Source organism: Corapipo altera, unplaced genomic scaffold (genome assembly GCF_003945725.1).
Source record: "Corapipo altera isolate COAL_440 unplaced genomic scaffold, ASM394572v1 103, whole genome shotgun sequence".
Taxonomy (NCBI): Eukaryota; Metazoa; Chordata; class Aves; order Passeriformes; family Pipridae; genus Corapipo; species Corapipo altera.
The window spans coordinates 71050-91053 of NW_020884993.1; the positions used below are offsets into that span (position 1 = coordinate 71050).

The 20004-nt window shown below is 45.6% G+C and overlaps 1 protein-coding gene across 4 annotated transcripts in view; it reads left to right on the forward strand.

The window, feature by feature from the left end:
- The window catches only part of MYH10 (myosin heavy chain 10), a 101908-nt gene that overhangs the window by 24080 nt on the left and 57824 nt on the right, over nucleotides 1-20004 (forward strand). For all 4 annotated transcript variants that reach the window (XM_027666480.1, XM_027666482.1, XM_027666481.1 and 1 more), the window contains exon 3: nucleotides 9894-9921. In XM_027666480.1, the coding sequence (XP_027522281.1) occupies nucleotides 9894-9921 (28 nt within the window). The remainder of the gene's footprint in view (nucleotides 1-9893; nucleotides 9922-20004) is intronic.

A 20004-nucleotide genomic window follows, 5' to 3' on the forward strand; every position in this document is an offset into this window, starting at 1 on the left:
AGTATTTTCACATAACCATTTTTGTCAAAAAGCTTGCTGTGAGACTGAGAAAATATCCATCAGGAAAATGCTTACATGTTCTCAGCGTGGGTATTGCTGGGTGGTGTGTTGGAATCACTGGTGGATATGGTGCTGGAGTGATGTGGGAGGTGATCCAGGTCCTGTCCTGTGTGGGACTGAACAAAAAGCCAAACCACTGCCCCTGTTGTGTTGAAGTTAAAAAGCCTGGCTGTCATATTTGTTGTGTTTCCAAACTTGTGGAGTTCAGGCACAATCAAACAGCTTGGGAAAGAGGCCACTGGAGTGAAAGTAAGCTTCTGTCCAGTTTTGTTAAGTGTTTTGTGTTTGCTTATTTGTTTGAGAAGGAGAAGAGCAAAAGTTAAATGAGTGAGCTTAAATGGCAGATCTTACAGTTAAAGGACCTCCTTGAATCATTGTTTCAGTTGACAGTGTAATCTTTGTCTAAACAAAATTATACTACATGGGAAGTAGAACAACTTCAGCAGGATTGATGGAGGATGGAAACCACTGCTATGCTGAATGCTCTGCAGTCCAAATAAACCTTCTCCAGCCTCTGGCTTGCCAGCTCCTACTAATCTTAGGTTACTGCTGAGCAGAATGGAAATAGGAATTGAAATACAAGCATAGGGGTGGCCTGTGTAGATTTAGGAGCTGCTCGTTTCTCCTGGGAGCCACAAATCAGGAACGTGTCTGTGTCGGAAGCTCAGTGTCCGTGAGGGAGCAGGTCCTGGCAGCTCCAGCTGAGCAGTGTGGGGAGGTGCTGCCTGATGGGTTGTTACTGCCCTTGAGCTGAGCTGCAGGAAACCCTCCTGTGTGAGCCAGCCCTTGGCTGGGACACTGGGTCAGTCCCAGAGCTGTGCCTGTCCCCGGGGGCTGGGCACTCCCACAGTCCAGGCTCTGTCCCTCTCCATGTCTTGGTGTTTGTACATCTCAGCTGCCCTTGGCATGGGGCAGTTTTCTGTGCTGACTTGTGTGCTCTGCTCATCCCAGCTCCAGCTGTCACCCACTTCAAAAGGCTGGATAAATGAACCCAGACCCGTTTGAATTTGTTAGGGCAGCAATGTGTTACCCATTAACTGCTGCTCACAAGTGCAGCATCTCTGTTGTAATTTCTAAGTTAGACCTACTAAAGCTTCTGTCAGTGGTAGTTAATAAAGGTGGTCAAAGACTGATAAAGAAAACTAAACCATATTTAAGCTTCTTCAAACCTAATGAGTTTGAAAATAAAATTCAAATTCTCTCTGGTATGTGATGGAGAAGCTGCCCCCAGTTTCACAGGCCATAGTCCAGTTTGTTTTGTCCTTGTGTGCTGACTCAGCCCTGGCTGGCAATGCCGAGAACGTCATAGCTTTTCCTTTAGGAATTCGGAGAATTTCAGGCTAATGTTGCAAATGCCTCACTCGTGATTTCTAAAATAGCCTCAATTCATGGCTTGGCTGGTTCCTCCCGTGCTGTGCTGGGTGAGTGAACAATGAGTGTGGTCACCTCATCTGCTGCAGACACACAAGAAATCCCCGTGTTCGGTGCTGTGGGTCACTGTACCAAGTCACAGGGTGAACCATGGCTGGGCTTTGAGTGACCTCTGCTATGCTTCACTGGAAATTATTAACTTAATGCCCTCAGCCAGGGAGCGTGGCTGGGATTTATCTCAAATCTCACATCTTCCAGAGTAAGGGACAGAACCACTCTTTTTCTTGGAAAAAAAACCCCTTTTGTTATTTTAACTTCACTGGAACATATGTAACATGTTTACCCCTCCAACAGTGAAAAGGTGCTTTATTAGCCCTTCCCTACAGGCTTGGAGATCTCTTGCAGTAATTAAAGTAAAGAAAGAGGCAGGAGTGAAATACTGGTTTGTCAGGCCAGTGGCAGCTCAGCCTGACAGTTCTCAGACAGGCTGGTTTCTGGGCAGAGGAAATGTAGTAGACACTGGCTGTGTCTGTCCTGTGTCATTCCATGTGGGAAATACCAGGTGAACAGACAGAGCTGGGAATTGATGATTGATTTAAAGCAGCACTCTAGGATTTGGCTTTGAAGTGGATGGTGTTGGGCTGCAGGGAGAGGGTTGATGTAATTCCCCGTGGAGTGATGTCTGAGCCAACTTTGGGGGCTCTCAGTGTTCTGTGGGAAAAGTGTCTGAGCACTGATGAAGCAAAGCTGATAAATATTATTATTCTGAACCTTAAAACCACTGGATGCCCACTAGGAACAGACAACACCTGAATTTGATCTTACTTCTGGTATAACACTACTGTGTTACACCTTTAGAACAAAGTGAGAATTTCTGCAAGTTCACTGCTTGACAGTTTCAAAGAACAAGACTTGGATGTAAAATCCACCCAACATCCAAATAAGCTGATGATGGCAAGGCAAGAAGAAAAAGAGAAATGCAGTTTGAAGGTGCACCAAGAGAGATGGATTCCCCTGAAGTGTGTCCTTGATCATTTCTGACCTCCAGAGGTTCCTTCCAGCTTTTGGAAGGATAGTGCAACGATCCTACTCACCTTTCTTGAAGATACTTGGGATGTTTCCATGCTTTTAGTCACCTGAAACCTCCTGAGGAGAGTAACCTGACAGTGATACTTTCCAGCTGCTTTGGATGTATTGCATCAAGTGCTTTGGGCATGTGTAGGTTCAGTGTCCTTAAACAGTCAGTGCTGGCTTGATGAAATTTAGGTTTTACAACTTTAAGTGTTGACTTTAGCAAATTTCCTGCATTCTGCAAAGGTCCCTGGGGTGTTTGAGGGGTGACTGTTGGCAAAACAGCTCCTGCAAACTGCCCTGTCTTTGGGAAGGAGTCACCAAGGAGTGACTGAGCTGTACAGAGAGATCATTGCACAAGTACTGAAGTGTAGGATAAACAGGAATCTCCTGGTGACCATAAGTGTGTCAGGGAATATTTGGTGTGGCAGGTCCCAGCAAACAAACTTGTGCCTGTCACTCTTCCTGTTGGCCCTTGTTAGAGGTGTTTGTCACAAGTCACTTCACAGTGTTAAGTGTTTGATGATAGTTTATGGAGTAACCAGGCAACATTTTAGAGACAAACACAAAGTAAAAGCTGTGCTTCATCTCTGTAACCAGATCTCTTCCCATGCTTATCAGTCCAGTAGGAAAAGAGGAAAGGAAAAAAAAAAGTGATTGGAAGCTTGGAATTGAAGACTGGCAGGTTGTCAGGCCACCTGTGTGCTTTCCATGTCATGGAACATTTGTGACCCAGCCCTGGGAATGCTCTGGCAGCAGCACAACCTGTGCTGGTGGGAAGGTCTCTGTCCCTCTTTCCCCCGGGCACTGACCCATTTTCACAAAACTTGTCAGGAATTCAATTTTTAAATGTCCTTGAACAGACTGATATCTGAGCCTGTTCACCTACAGCAGAGGGCACATCCACAGCAGCCCTGTGGAGCCTGCCTCCACAACAAACAAGGCTGTCCACCAGGGAACAGAGCTGTTCCTGGGCTGTGCTCTGGGGCACCTGGGCATGAAATATTATCTACAAATAAACAAGAACCCTCCCTTCCCCCTGCATGGAGCCTCTTTTTAGAAACCCAGCAATTTCTCCTATTTAAGAAATATCAAAAAACTTACCTCCTCCACCCCCAAAAGAAGCAGGAACTTTTATGATTGTCTGCTCCAGAAGTGAGGCTGGCACTTGATCACTGTTCTGGAGAGGGAAAAGGAAAGGCTGTGCCAAAATGAACGATCCACAAGAATTTTGGGCTTGGGAAAGGACAACCCTTGATGTACCTGCAGATAGAACCGTTTTCCTCCCCATGGTTTCCTGCTGGCTGGATGTGTGGTAACCCAGAGCTTTTTTTTTCTGGGAAAGCAGGTTAAAACTCTATACATCCATTTGCACTGCTTTGCTAGATTTAACCTTTCTACCACTTATTTATTGTAAGTTTTTAACTTAAATAATGGGGTTGTGAGACAAGTCAGTGTTTGCATGAAAGTTACTGTTTAAGAATTGTAATCAGAGATAGGTTAAAGCTGAAAGCAGGTTCTGTGAAATTCTTTTCATAGATTTACAAATTAGTATTAAGTCAAAAAACACCTTTCTAGTTGGGCTGTCCACTGTGTGGGATAGCTCCACATAGCTTCTTCTGTTCATTCTGAGTCAAATTGTGAGAGATAAAGGCAGATCTGGGCATTTGCAATACTTAAAATACCAATACAGTAAAGGGTAATTGGACAATGCCAGTTGTAGGGGCTGTGTGTCAGTGTGCTTGGAAGGTCTGTTCTGTGATAAAGTTTCTGTGCTTGCAGAGTTGCTACCTTTTGAGTTTTGGTAGGAAATTTGAAAAGATTCTTGCTTTTCAGTTTGTCTTCTATCAATTTATAAATTACTAGAGTGTGACCAGAGCAGAACAAAATCATGCTTTTAAGAAAAGCTGCCTTTAAAATACAGTATTTTTTGTAGACAGACTACAGCTTTGAGCTACAACTTTTCACAACATCCTGCCTGAACCAATTGCCCAACAAATGTTTGATGTACATCTGGAACCTTCCTTGGAGTTAACAGGGGTTTGTTAGGTAAAGGCTGTTGAGGGGAGTGGTGGAATCTAGTTTGGTGAGAGAAGGGATGTGGAGTCAAATGCTTTGTGTTCTGACAGTCAAAACTTCATGCTTCTTGTTATATTGTCAGGATCTATCTATTCTTATGGATTTTCAAACCAGAAAACATGGCAACCTTTTTGCAGCCAAGCAACAGGTTTGTTTGGGGAGCTGCCCACTGCTGTCCCCAGAGCACGTTCCTGTGGGGAGGTGAGAGCAGAGGAGGGAAAAATGGCTTTCAGAGCTGTAATTCTTCTTGTCTTTTGTTCTGGTCATTCTCCTTGGCCTCCTCAGGGTGTTTGTTCCCTGCAGTGTGGTGGGATGGGGTTGGTGGGATGAGTTTAATGTGGCTGCTGCTGCTCCGTTGGTGGCTTTGGCTCCACAGTAGCTGATCCTCAGCTTGGGTGAGATCCTGCCTTTGGGAGGAGGTGAAAGGAGCAGGAGAGCAGGGGTGAAAGGAGGGCTTCAATGCCTGAGACATCCAGCTGGAGCTGTATATAAATGTGCTGTGTGATACAGGGTAAGCTGCTCTAATGAATAGCCACTTTTGTTTGATTAGACATTTTGAGAGGGTTAGTTTTCTGCTGGGATCACTCACTGATTTTTGGGTCATCGTAGGTGACTACCAGTGCTGGCTCAAGGGAGGCCTGGGAATGTACACCAGGGATGGAGGAGGTGGCACCTTCACCTGGCACCAGCTCCCCTGGGCCAGGGAATGTGCCTCTCCCAGTGGCTTTGGGGTGCCCAGAGGGTTGGTGGCTGGTACGAGAGGTGGATCTCATGTTCTGTGTGCTGATTCCTGTGGTACAAACTGCACCAGGGAGGTGATCTGATTGAACACTAAATTGTGGTAGTTCCTCAGCTGCAGTGCATGTGCACAGTCAGCTGCTGGTTCCAGAGGAGGAATGGGATGGGACACTGGGCAGGGGAAGCTGAGACACCAGCAGCTGCTCCAGCTGAATTACAGCAGTGGGGGAGCTCCAGCCTAAAGCCAGTGTCAGGTTGTATTGCCTTCATGCTTCCAGATTCTTCCATTCCAAAGGACCTTTCAAAGCTTATTTCAGCAGCATAAAATCAAATTTTGTTTTTATTCATAGACTTTCCATAACTTTAAGGTTATTGTAGTAAACCTTCTCTGTGCAACTTGAATGTTTTGGTCTTCGGTGTAGTTTGAAGACCTTGGGATATATTTAAATCCAAGCTGCAGAAGTGAAGTGGTAGATTCCAATGGGGTTTTCCTGTTGGTTTAAAACCAAAGGGGATGTTTTATGATGTAGCTTGAATTAAGAGCTTGGTCCTGTTATTTCATCCCCATTTAAACATCCTTGTTTTCATGCTTATATTCATCTGATTGGGTTGAATGGACCCAGAATAATGGATTTGGGGTAACATACTTGAGTTCAGATAATTTACTTTATAAGGTCTGTGTCAGTTCAGGCTCCTGGACAGAGAAAATGAAAAAGCTCAGCTGCACTTGCTGGAGTTTCTGGCACTGAGAAATACATATAAATGTCTGGACTTGTAGACTTTCTGTAGGACTAATTGGGTAAGAAAATTCATTTATCCAGTGTGCAGTGTGTGCTGTGGCACAGTAGCATTGCATGGTAAATGGACAGGTAAAATATGATACAAAGCACTGACAAACACACATTGTCTTCAAGTAAAGTACTGTAAACTTCAAGGCAAATGTTGCCCGTGTTCTTAAGTGTTTCAGAAGTGCTAAACTGAAGAGCTCTGGTTTGGAGGAGACTTTTTTGATGAAGTGGCTGAGGTACAGTGACAGAGTGACGTTATCCCTGGGGAGTAAAAAGGCAAAAATCAAGTTGTTACTTTCAAAAACGCCTCAATGAATACTAAAGCTGGGAAATATTAACTTTAAACTCTACTCATGATACCAACTTGGCATCCATTCAGCAGTTCCTTCTGGAAGAACAAATGGTTCCTACTGTCCTGCGTCACCTTGAGTTTTGCTGCAGTGTGGAGTGGTTGTGAAGAGCCTGAGTCACTCTGGTGCCCTGGGAGCAGGGCAGGGGCAGAGCTGTGCCTCTTCTGTCTGTGCTGACAGCTGGGCATGCAGGACATCCAGCTGCTGCTGTATTCTGAGCTTGTTCTGCTGCTGGTACCAGAAAGTTATTTTTGATAGGCCTCACAAGTCCGGGTGCCAGGTGTCAAAAGCAGAAGAACATAAACTTCATAGAGTGTCTCCTTAATGTTTCTCTCGTCACACTCCCACTGCTTTTGCCTACTCTCAGCTTTCATTTCTTGCAGTCCCAGGCTTTCCCCTTACTTTTTTTGGTGTGTCTGTACCGGAGCTGCTGCGCAGTGGGGGGAGCTCAGCCTGGAGCAAAGGAGGCTCAGGGGGGACCTTCTGGCTCTGCAACCCCCTGACAGGAGGGGGGAGCTGGGGGGGGTCGGGCTCTGCTCCCAGGGAACAAGGGACAGGACAACAGGGAATGGCCTCCAGCTGGGCCAGGGGAGGGTCAGGTTGGACATCAGGAGGAATTTCTTCCTGCAAAGGGTGGTCAGGCCTTGGCAGGGGGTGCCCATGGAGATTTGGAGTCCCCACCCCTGGAGGTGTCCCAGGAAGGCCTGGCCGTGGCACTGAGTGCTCTGGGCTGGGGGACAAGGTGGGCATCGGGCACAGGGGGGACTCCATGGGCTGGGAGGGCTTTTCCAACTGGGAGCATCCCTGCAGGCATGTCAGGAGGATCAACTCTTGAAATCTTTCAATAATCTAAACTAATATTCCTCACTTCTCATATACAGTCATTCTGCTGTCTGTGACCCTACAGGTGGGAATTTTGGAGCTCCCATCACTGTAAGACACAGTCACAGGGCTGCAGGATTCCCCTTGTGCTCCTGGTGCAGCACAACCCAGTGCAGTTTGCACAGCAACCAAGGGGATCACTTGTAGTTCTTGCCATTTTGGAACAAAGGGGTTCAAAGTACAACTCCTTATGTGTTTTTTAATGTTTTTGGTCAGAAAGGATCTCCATTTTCTGTCATACTTGGTGTTGTTGCAGCCTAAAATGTTAGGGCTTATTGCCAGGGGTGCCACCCACGAGCCTCTGGTTCAGCCCGTGGTGACAACGTGCAGGAGCATTTGCCTACTTTAAAAGACTTGACCTTCATGTGCTTCAAACTTTCTGTCCTACTTTCTATTGTCTTTCAATGGTGGGATTCAATCTTGGGTTTTTTTTTCCAACCTAAATGTTTCTGTGATTCTATTAATAAACTACATAAAATAACGGTATTTTGCTGAGACCAGGTCTTTTTAGCTACTTGGCTTTTTTAAATGCATTGTGTCTGGATGAACACAGCCTTTTGATCTGAGGTGATTTGGGGCTGCTGGGTAAAAAAGAGACCTTGGGGTCTCCCTGCCACCAGCAGAGTTTTCTGTACCATGTACAAGGGCACAGATTCAGCTCAACACACATCAGACCAAACCAATTTCTTGCTGCTGCTGTGTGGCCCAAGCCTGCTCAGGTTGTAATTGGTGTAAGACATATATATGTATATACATTTAGTGAAGTATACATATATATATATATATATATACATTTAGTGAAATATAGAGAGAAGTCCCCCTGTGCTGGCACTGCTGAGGCCCCTCAAGTGCAGTGTCCAGCTCTGGGCCCCTCAGACAAGAGAGACATTGAGGGGCTGGAGCGTGTGCAGGGAAGGGAACGGAGCTGGGAAGGGGCTGGAGCAGCAGGAGCAGCTGAGGGAGCTGGGGGGGCTCAGCCTGGAGCAAAGGAGGCTCAGGGGGGACCTTCTGGCTCTGCAACCCCCTGACAGGAGGGGGGAGCTGGGGGGGGTCGGGCTCTGCTCCCAGGGAACAAGGGACAGGAGGAGAGGGAATGGCCTCCAGTTGTGCCAGGGGAGGGTCAGGTTGGACATCAGGAGGAATTTCTTCCTGGAAAGGGTGGTCAGGCTTTGGCAGGGGCTGCCCAGGGAGGTTTGGAGTCCCCATCCCTGGAGGTGTCCCAGGAAGGCCTGGCTGTGGCACTCAGTGCTCTGGGCTGGGGGACAAGGTGGGGATCATCAGGCACAGGGGGGACTTGATGATCCTGGAGGTCTTTTCCAGCCTTTATGACTCTGTGATTCTCTATATTTTTTTAGATGCTACCTCTCTAAAGTTGAAATTCAGCTTCAGTACTGATAGTTACACCATGAACTCAGCTCATCCCATGGAGGGGGTGACTGTTTCATACAGCCTGGAAAATTGGCAGGGACTCTGTGTAGTCCTGAGCTTTTACACATGAGCAAAACAAGGCCTGGTTTTATTTATTATAATGTAATTCATTACAAATTACCAATCAGAACAGAAAATGTGTTTGAAGTTCTGAGCTTGCAGGAGACAATTGTGTTTTCTTGGAGCTGGTGAGAAACAGCTGAAGTGTGTAAAAGCAAGAACTTTGTGATGCAGATTTATGAAAAAGATGTTGAACTCATTGAAAACCTGGCTCAGACAGGGCAGAAAACAGCTTTAACTGAAACACTCTCCTTACTGCAGGTATATTTGAATGCTTTAACTATAGAATTTTTAATATAGAGTGTGTGGTGCTGAAATTTATTCTGGAAAGGTCTTGTAATTCTGAAATACCCCTTGCAGGGTATAACTGTCCTCCAGGCAGTTCTCAAAGGTCAGGAGCACAGCAGTGGGTGTCACAGAAGTGCTGAGCCACTGCTGCAGCTCTGGGCTCTGTGCAGCCTTTCCCTGGATGTCCTTTGGACGAGGCTTTCATGAATAAGCTAAATTGTGGAGGCACTTCAGGCCTGCATGTTAATGTAAAAAAGAAAACAAAAAGCTGTAGAGTAAAGCACTTGTTTGCTGGGGATGTCAGTGCTCTTTCCAAGTGTCTGGTTGTCAGTGCTGTGTACTTGAAGCTGTTTTTCTTCTCAGTGAAGGTTTTAAATTCTTTGTGCATACAGAATAAGAAATGTTAGGTCAGCTTTGTCTTGAAATATAGTTTAAAAGATTGCAGTGGATTATTATTAATTTTAACCAAAATTTTGAATTTATGATCTGAAATGGCAGGACTTAGTCCAGCTTTATCTGAAAATATGTTTAAAAAGATTACAGTGGGTTATTATTAAATATAACCAATTTTTAACTTTATTATCTGAAATGGCAGGACTTGTAGGAATGTCTGAGCTGTTGTTTGGGGGATCTGTGTGGTAACTGGGACATTATTAAAATTGCTTTAGAGTGTCCTTAGAATTCTTAAACTGAAAAGATGAATTTAAAAAACATTCATTTAAAAGAAACTGTATTGTATAAACAAAAACCTATAACCATGTTTGTTCTTGTTTTGCAGACCGTGAGGACCAATCCATTCTCTGCACGTAAGTGACCACTTTTCATTTGGGCATTTTTGGGAATCTGTGCTGAAAGGGGTCTTTGATACATCTGTGGTAGTCAAAGCTTGGTCTTTAACCTTGACAGGTAGTGGGTAATGATTAAAGATGTGGCATGAAGTGATATTTAATATGGGGGTATAGTCTTTTAATACTGTACTTCACATTATTGCAAGTTTTGTAGGCATGTGCTATTTAAGAAATGCAGTTTAAAAATGTCAGTAAGAGATCTGCATCTGAACCACACAGCTTGAAGTTCACACCTCTGAAATGCTGTGCTGTGACTGCTCAGGGGGATAAAGCCTGAGGGAGACAGGATCCAGAAGTGGGTCTGGAGACCAGCAGCTTGCTTTGGATCTGCTGCAGACAGGGGATCTCTGAAGAAGTTGACACTAAGGTTCCCTTTTACCTGAACTTGCCCCACCCAGGAGCAAACTTCTCACCTCAGTTCGAATTTCCCTGGGATCTGGAACTGCAGTGGTTGGGAAGCCAGAATACAAATGCACTTCCAGGTTTATGACACTCCTGAGCTGATCTGTAGGAAATAGGAAAGAGGGTGGGAGAGAGAGAGATCAAGCAGATCATCAGCACCCCTGGATCCAGTGATGTCCTGTTGGTCCTTCCTCACCCTGGGCTTGGAGTTGGGGGTCCTGCTGTTGCTCTTCTGGAGTTACCACCTTTATCCAGTCCAAGTTCTGGGTATCCATGGGGTGGTCACAGATGTCCCCAGAACTTGGGGTGCCATGCCTGTCAGCAGTTCTTCCTTTCCCGCAGTTTGCCACAGTGGGAATTTTTGTCTGGATGGATTAACCAGGTTGTGCTGACCAAAGCACAACCTCAGCTAGGCCTGGGATTAGTGTCTTCCTGTTGTAAATGTCTCTCTTCTGTGCTTATCTCAAGTTCCCACTGTGGTGGCTGGTCTTCTGGCAGGTTCCTTCTGTGGTTTGACAATGTTTTGAGACAGGCAACTGTGTTCTTCAAGTCCTTCCAGCAGGTGCAGTGCCCTGTGTGCCCTCTGCCTGGGGTGTGTGATCCCCTGACCCTGCTGTGTGCCAGGACATGCTTTGGAAGTTGCTTCCTGAAGGAGCTCAGTGGTGGATCAATTGCTGGAAGGAGTCCTGGGTTCACTTTCCTTCTTTACATGAAGGGATTCAAATCTCCATCTTCTTCTTCCTGCAGAAGTGCCTTAACTGTCAGAGTCTGTACAAGACTGAAGGTGGATCCTTTCAAGCCAGGCTTTTCTGCACTGTGGAGACTGTGAATACAAGATTCTCAGGGCCCAAGGAAACAGGAGCAAACACAGTTCTGTAGCTAAGATAAAAGTTGATCCAGTTAACACAGGCTTGTCTAGGTCTGTGGTTCCTGCTTTTAGTAGAACTCATCTTTCCCTGGGATGACTATTCCATGTGCAATGTACAAAGCAGCCCTCAAAGCAGGGATGGGATCCCAGGGTGAGAAGAAATGCTTTGTTCTTGTGTGTTTGTGGATGCTTTGACAGTCTTTGCTTGCCCCAGGTGAATTTTTTTGAAGTGGCTTCATGTTTTGTGTCTGTGCATGAACCTTTCCCTCCTTTGTGTGGTCAGCTGAGCCCACAAAGGTGGGAATGACAGTGCTGCAGGATTTGGTGATGTCTGATCTGTTGAAAGATTGGAAGGCCTCTAAGCTCTCCTGCCTTCATTTTTGTTATTACCTCAGCTCTCAGGTTACCATAAGCTTTTGATCCTTCTGTGCTGAACAGATAATTGACCCCTGTTTTGTATCTGGTTCAGCACAGTCCAACATGGAATTTGTGGATCTTTTACTGGGTTCCACATCTTGGCTGGGCTTGCTTTGCAGAGGAGCTTGAGTCCAGATGGTGGGAGGTGGGGATGGACACAGATCCTTACAGCCAGACCTCAGGAGGACATGACCACATCAGTATGGAAGTCTGGAGCTGCTGGGGACTGCTCTGAGTGCATCCCAATATTAAGACCCTCAGAGATGGCCTCGAGGACATCTCTTCTGTTGGACGTGGGAAATGCTTGGTGACAAATCTACTCTAATGTAAAATTACAGAATCTGATGCTAAGAAGTTTCATCACTGGCTTGGAAGCATATCACAGACCTGGGTATTGAAAGTATTAGTCCCATGATATGAGTTTCACTACCTTTAATTCAGTACCTTGGTTGTATCAGTCTTAAAGGCTCCACATAACAGAAGTGTGGCAACCTTAATAAATCTGACTTTCTGAGCATAGATTCCAGGCTCTGTTGGCTGCCCTGCAGCTTTACCTGGTGTTTCTTGCTGAAGTACTTACACAGCAGCATGAATTAAAAAGACCAATGTCACTGAATGCAGTTCACAAAAAAATATGGATTTCCTCTGTAATGGGGACATATCTGTGGCCTCAGAATTATAAGGGGTAAGACATTGTATGTCCAAACTGGATGTACAGTGTGGGTCTTGCCTTGTCAGAATGTGCAGACACATGAGGTGGTAGATGATGGGATCCAAGGTGTTTGTCATCTTGGAGTTGTACACCAGAGTTCCACCATAGCCCAGGAGACCTTGCTCACACTGTCTGATGAGCAACACCATTTACATGCTGAGTACAAAAAAGGATAGTAGAGGCTGCCAGGTTAATAAACACTTTCCTCTTAAAATAGGTGTAGTGGTTTGAACCTTGTTTTCCCCCAGAGGCTGAAAAGTGGTAACCCCCAGGGGTGGAAACCCCTGGAAGTTTTGGAGTTCTGTCCAATGGGCACTTCTGCAGAAATGTAAACATATCACAAGCACTGGAAGAGAAGAGTGGTAGTTTGGTTGGTAGAAGAAAGTAGCCATGTTGTTGTAGAGCCAGGAGGAAAGGGGCCCGGAGCCCCTCGGGGCCTCTGGGGCCCCCCAACCCCAGTTGGGGACTACAGAGACTTGGAACAGTGTTAGACTGGGCTAAGTGTCTGTAGTTGAGCTGGGAGATGTTTTCTCCAAACTGGGCAGCGGCCGGAGAAAAGCAGCCGAGCTGGCACTGACCGGAGAAGCGGTGGCAGAGAGCCAGAAGAGATAAGATGGAGCAACAGAGACATGCAGCAGCGGAGAGAAGACTCCTGGAAGGAGAGTTGAGGAGAAGAGAGCCCGCAGCAGAGCTTCGGAGTTCTGGGGGTAGGAACTGATACCAGATCCCCCAAACCTGCTTTGAGACCTCCTGAAAGGAGGAAGATGATGGACTCTTACTTGAAAGAGCCTTGAAGTGCAGCATGCACTGCAGAGAGGAGCTGAGAAGCTCAAAGGCGTCCTGAAGCTGGACCGGGACGGAGAAGGAATGCGGGGGGGTTTGACCTTGGCCCCCCTCGCTGCTGCTGCTAAGCCAGCAGCCTTGAGACAGAGCACGGAGCTCTGCAAAGGGGAATTTGAATCCCCTGAGGAAGGGACTTTCACGAAGATGCCCCTGCATTTCGTGATATACCTGTGGTGACGCGAGTCTGGTCCCGCTGGCAGCCCACAGGTGAGGCCTTCGCTTGGACCGAAGGAGAGCTGAGGGGCTTGGAGACCCCCTTGTGTGTATTGGACAGAGATCCAGCTACAACAATCCAGTTACTGCTGCATGCATGAGATGAGGAGACCTGCTGCCTTAGAAGAAGCTGCTGCCCTGAGGGACTGGAAGGGGATCTGTCCTTCTTTCCCTCCTGGACTTTTATTTGGAGGGGAGAAGAGATCTGATCCATTGTAAATACTATATGTCACGGTAGAGATAGTTGTGATCGTGTGTATAATGTGTTATAGTATTTATTTGTACAGTCATTGTAATATATTCCCTTTCCCCCACTTTGAGTCTGGTTGTGTTTTGTCTGGAAAAACCCATCTCACATTAGGTTGAGATGTGGGAGGGGGGATGGAGCTAGAGAATTGGATTTTGGGGCTATCTCAAACCATGACAATAGGTTTCTCTTAGACTGCTTTCCAGCTCTGTGTTCAGGAGAAGTGCCATCAAACCCATTTGTACTCCCCTGCATGGCCCTTTTGAACAAATAAAGCCAGCTGTCTGCTGTGGCACTGTCCCAAAGAGTGTTTCCCCATTGACTTCATGGGAGAGCCCTGTTATTTTGCAGGTCTGCACTCTAAACTGATGTTTGGGATGTTAAATCAGCTCCATGAATGGGACAAGGCCATGGCAGACTCACTACCTCCAGAAGGAGGTCCCATGTTTTGACCAGGAATCCTGTTTCTCTGTTTTGACCTGTGTCCAGGACTCCTGTTGCATTGCTGATTCTGGGGAAGAGGTAAACTCTGTGTTTCCCCTCATGCCACTGGTTTTACAGGTCTTAGACTAAGCAGAAATAAATAAGGTGGAAGGAGTGTGTCTTAACCACACCGGAGGTGGTTCCAGAAACTCCTTTGGCAGTTCATAAAAGGCTTGACACATCTTCTCATCCCAAACTGCTGTCTCAGGACCTGGGTCACCTGGTTGACCCTGATCTTTAGTAAAGCTGGAAGTCCTCAGAGTACTTTTTAATTTCTCCAGCAGGAGTAGTTCAAACTGGTGGGAGAGAAAACACCCCTTGCCTTGTGCACTGGGATGAGGACAGTTGTGGTGTGCCTGTCACTTCCCTGTCTCCAACTGCCTTGACCATAAATTGTCTGGAGAGGAGTCTCTCCCACGGCTTGCAGAAGGTCCATCTGGGCAGCACCTTCACCTCTCTCTCCCTACCTCTAGTTGATGAAGTTTCCTGGGATTTTACGTTCCATGGCCTTTAGAGGAGGGGCCAGATCAGTTCTCCAGTGGCAGTATTTGAACACCACTTTCCAGGTTCTCTGGATCCAGCCACCCTTTCTTCTTGACAGCCAGGAGTGCTGCTCTTGAGGGTGTTCTTAGTGTAGGATTGGTGCTGTGTTGGGCCTTTGGGTCTGGTTTCAGTTCTTCCTCTTCAAGGACCATCTCTGCATGTTCTCCACCTGCCTTCCTTTGGTTCCAGTTGGGTGAATGTCTAATCCATTCGTACTTACCTTGGAAAACCTTTAAACTCTCTTGCCTTCAATTTTGTTATTGCCTAATCTGCAAGATAACTGTGAACTCTTGATCCTTCTGAACTCACTAGACAACTGAATCTTGATTTATATTTGGTACACATGATATTTTCTTATCCTAGGCATGAAAATGCAGTTAAATCTGGGGTTGAGGCAGATTCATTGTCTTGACCTGTGCAGATCTTTAGGAAATACCAGCCTGTTTCCCCCAAAAGGCCTGCAGTTACCTTGCTTCAGTCTAGTCAATATTAGCTCTGTGAAGAAGGTGTGTGCAGGTGGATCTTTCTGAGGAGTACAGTTTGCTCGGAGTTATCTTAATTTTTTTCTCACTAAGAGAACTGTGCTGAAGAATAACCTGTGTTTCACTGAGATGCTGCAGATACAGGATTCCTCTTAATGCCCTGTTGGAGTGGGCTGACCTTGGGGAATGGTTCTCCAAGCATGTCTCTCATCACATCTCATTGCTTTGAAGGCAGTGGGTTTACCTGGAGGTTTCCTGTCTCACCTGCTGATGTTCCCTGAAGAGTTTTGCATGAACTGGTGTTCTTAAAGTTAGTAATACTTTCTCAAAGTCAAACATACCGGGAAGGAAAAAAACCCCACCAGACTACCTGCTGTGTTCTCTGGCTGCTGCTCTGAGCAGAACACCCTGTCCTGGTGTGGAGGGTGGTTCTCCAGGAGGGCACTGCTGGGATTGCCAGCTGATGTGGCTCTGCTGAGCTCTCCAGTCCACTCCTGATGACAGATGACTTCCTGCTCTTGCTGCAGACATGAGGTGTCTCTGAACACAGAATAGTGTGCTGTCTTCCTCTCTTAGTTACCTTCTGTTCTCTTCCCTTTCCACTCCCCACCTTTTAGGAAGCCAAATATAGACAATTGTGTTGTTGCAGAGGCTGCAGGGTTTTATTCAGAGTTACTGGCATGGTCTCTGTTTTCATTGTGGCACCTTCCCCATCTGTTTGTGTAAGTTGGTGAGTACCTGAGCCCAGGGATGGAGTTTGTAGGAGAAACTTCTTGTTTAAATTACTTATTATAGAAAGGCTTTTTTGAGAGTGAACCAGAAGTCCTTCTCCCACATCCAGAAGGACTCTGCTGCTCCATGGTGTCACCCTGATTTCCTCAGGTGGTGATGGGATTCCTTATGTGCCCTTTGGCATTCACCCACTGCAAACCCCAAATATGTGTAGAGGCACACACCCCTACAGCTCCTGAATCCACTGGACAATCTATCACATGGGTGAAAGCCAGATTATTGCCTGGCTAATGATGAGATGGGAGGAGCTGAACAAACAGTAATGGTGGGAATTTCTGTTCAGCTTTGAAGTTGGATGGTTTAATCTTGGGCTTTAACCACTAACACATGGTTAGAAGGGTTGCTGGAGCTCTCTTCTGCTTTGTAGTTTAGTTCATCAAGCTTTTCAATGAAAAGCAAACGAGCAGCCCTTAAAACCAGCACTTCTCTGGGAAGCTGGACTTGACCAGCTTCCTTCTCATCACTCCCCCTTGACTGGAGTGCAAATGGAAGTTTATTTTGGATCTTGTGTCTGTAAATTCTTAGTTTGCTGAAAAGAAAGGACAGTATATGTAGTTCCAGGAACTTCATGTTCCTGAGAGCTTATAGGTAATATAATATGTTATATATTATATATATATATATATAAGTAGTTTTCAGCCTGTGTTAGCCCAGCATCCATAAGTGATGCCTTACAGAAAGTGGTGCCAACATTGCAGTGTGCACATCTTCCTGCACATTTTCCCATTTTTGTGGGATGTGAAGCTGTTCTGGAGAGACTTTGAGGCTTTGTTTTCTTGGAGAAGCTGCAGCTGCTGATGTTTTGCTAAGTTCTGCTGTTTCTCTCTTATTGCTGCCTGTTAGAGCTCACTGGCCATGCCAGGCTGCTGGAGACTGATGACCAAGATGAAGAAATTTGTGTTGTGGTAACTAAGAATCTGAGAAATATTCCAACCTCCCCTGGCTTCAGGCGACTCTTGGGAAGTCAGCTGTGAAAATGTGCTGCTCTGCACTTTTTGCAGTTAGTGTGTTTCTGAAGTGAAGGATCTTACCACAGACTTCTGGTATTCTCAGAACTGGGCCTGGGCTTGATAAATAAATAGGCATTTAGCAAGATGCTTGCAGCCCCACAAGGATATCTAATCTGAATTGGCTTCTGTAGGAGTGGTGGGGTGTGGAGGGAATAGAGGCTGCTTATTACAGGACAACAGCAGCAAATACCAAGCATTTTTGTATACAACCTCTGGCTGGAGTCCAGCTTGTAACATTCCCTAGGCAAGTGGTGTTGAGATGATGAGAAGCATCAAGAGGGAAAGGAAGCAGCTCTGAAGCAGCCACGTAAATAGTAAAGCCAATTAATGACTCTTCTCCAAACTATCAGTTATACCTCTTGCAGAAAATAAGGCAGGTGATTAAAATGTCCTTTTAATTACAGGTCTTGCCTGTAAATATCTGTTAATTTGTAGCTGGCAGATGATCTGCTCAGTTGTGTCTGAGAATAAGTGTCTCCTCTGTTCTTTGCAACTGCTGTTGTGAGAGGGACAAAAGCCCATTGTTGGGCTCTTACATACGCAGTTACTTTCTCCTACAGACAATTTAAGTGCATATTTCCATGGTTTGGGGCCTTGGGTAAGTGGCTGCTTTAAATGGAAGCTGTGAGTGCCAGGTTGGGTTCTTGTGTCCTGGGAATTTGGCACTGAGAACTTGCCCAGGTGTCAAGGGAGCGGTGCCACTTCTTCACAGGAGGACCTTCTGCTTCCAGATGAACTTCCCATCCCAGAGCTTGTTCCTGGTCGGGAAGGAGAGAACTAGACTGAAACTCCTAGGGCAGGGAAAGGGTTTGAGTGAACCAGGCCCCCAGCATGTGAAATCTGGGTTATTTGGGTTAGTTTTCAGTAATTGAAATCACCCCATCTGTGGTGGGACAGATGGCACCAACTGCATCTGACCATCCTCCTTCATCCTACGTGCTTATCCTCCCAAATACTGTTAGTCAGCAGCAGGCTGAGCACAGGTAGCAAGGGAAGGAAAAACCTGTCTTTGAATTTCAGAGTTTCTTTGGAATTGTGTGGCTTTGTGTCCTCCTGTCCCGTGTCACTCACAGCACTACTCTTTGTACCTGCTGGGAAGCTCCTGCCCTGCCCATGGAATTAGTGGCTCTCTGGGTGGGGGTGGAAGGATGCCTGTTTGTGCAGTGGCTCTTCAGTGAGTGACTTTAGACTCATTTGACTTCCCTAAAATCCATCAACTCGTTTGCCAGGTCAGGAGGAGATGGTGGCATTGCCTGCCCTACCGGGTGCTGTCACTGTCACAAGGTGTGTAAATGCTTCAAACCCGCTTGGCAATAAAGAAAGCAACTGTTTCACTGCTGTTTTCCTTCAGAAGCACTGTTTCCTCCCAGAATAGGTCTTTCCCAAACAGGTACTTGACCTGTTTCTGGAATAATAACTGCCATTATAAATGAATTGTGTGGGAAGAGTGCACTGTTCTCCAGGAATTTGGAAGACCAACTTCCATTCCTGCTTCCTGCCTCTTTGCTTTATGAATTGTGAGTCGTCTCCCACTATGTTTGACCTGTTTTCCAGATGAGAATCTATTCAGCAGTGGAAGTGCCTTTTGTACAAAGATTCGGGCTCAGGTCGCTCAGGGAAAAAACTGCAGCTGGTTGAGTCAGTCACTAGTTTTTGGTAACCAAATTGTAGCTGGGATGGATTTGCCTGAAGACTTGGCTTTGCTGAAAATGGCACTCCAGCTTTACATGCAATGAATTTAAAACCATGTTAAACTTTAAAGTGCTCATGCTGGCTAAGCTTTTCCTCTTTTAAATGTGCATGGAGCTGCTTCAAAGCAGAAGCTGCTCCAGGGAAAAGCATGACTTGAGATACTGCATCCATTTACCAGGACTGTCGGACTCTCTTTGACCTGTCCCTGTTTCCAAGGGAGAGATCCCTCAGTTAATTGATGGAATAAACCTTATACCTCCAACTGGAGGCTATGGCTCAGGATGGTTTGCTTTTTTGGGAGCACTGTTTGTACAGCCCATGGCTGGAGCTCAGAGAGTGTTTCAATTCAGTCTCATTTCTGATCCTACAAGTAGGGGAGCTGAGGCTGAAATGAAGAAGGTGAAATAATGACCCTGTTGAAATCATTAGCAGAGCTGCCACTGACTGAGGGAAGGCTTTAGTTGTTTAATTTATGGTAACATATTGAGTTGTATTAAAACAAGGTTTTGAAAAACTTAAGCTTTAGCTCTGTGATACCATCCCCTTTCCATAAATATTGTACATGGTGTTACTGAGAGTTTACCTTTTTTGGGCAGGTTGATAGAGGTAGAAGATTTTCATTTATTTTTATAATCTATGTGTTTGCACTCCTGGGAAAGAACCAAAATATGCATATGTCATTATTCCTATAAATGCAAAGGACTTTATCGTAAATCTTCTAATTCTTTTGTAGGATATGACAGCAGAGCTATCTGACACTGTGCTGCAGGAAATATTTGGCATATTTGTAAGCTCCAGGGAGCAGAACTGGGGTGATAACATCCCTTAGTGTTGCTTTTGAATAAGAACTTGCTAAAGGGCTTTCTCTAAAAAACTAAAGGCTTTTAGCAGAAGGAATGTATTGCAAGGTTCTGCCCTTCCTGTGCTTGTGCAGCTTTACTGGTGTGTCCACAGGAGCCTCTTCCAAAACCCTGTGCTGCCCTTTCCCAAAGTCAACATCTGGGCTGTATTTATTGTACCACCTTCTCCTCACTGCACATGTAAATTTTCCTCCTTTAAAAATTTAATAAACTTTTTTTTAAATAAATAAAAATTAAATTTTAAATAGAAATATTTTTCCCTCCTTCAAAATTTAATAAACTTTCTTCTTGTAATTTGACATTAAAGATTATTTCTCTAGTTTTAAAGGCACAGCTAATAATGTGTTCCCAAGCTCTGCTGACAATAAGAACAAATTGTATTGTTTTAAAATGTAAATGTATATTTTGCTGTACTTCTTTTCTTAATTCTCTTACCTGCTGGAATAGTTTTAGCATTAGCATATTTTAATACACATC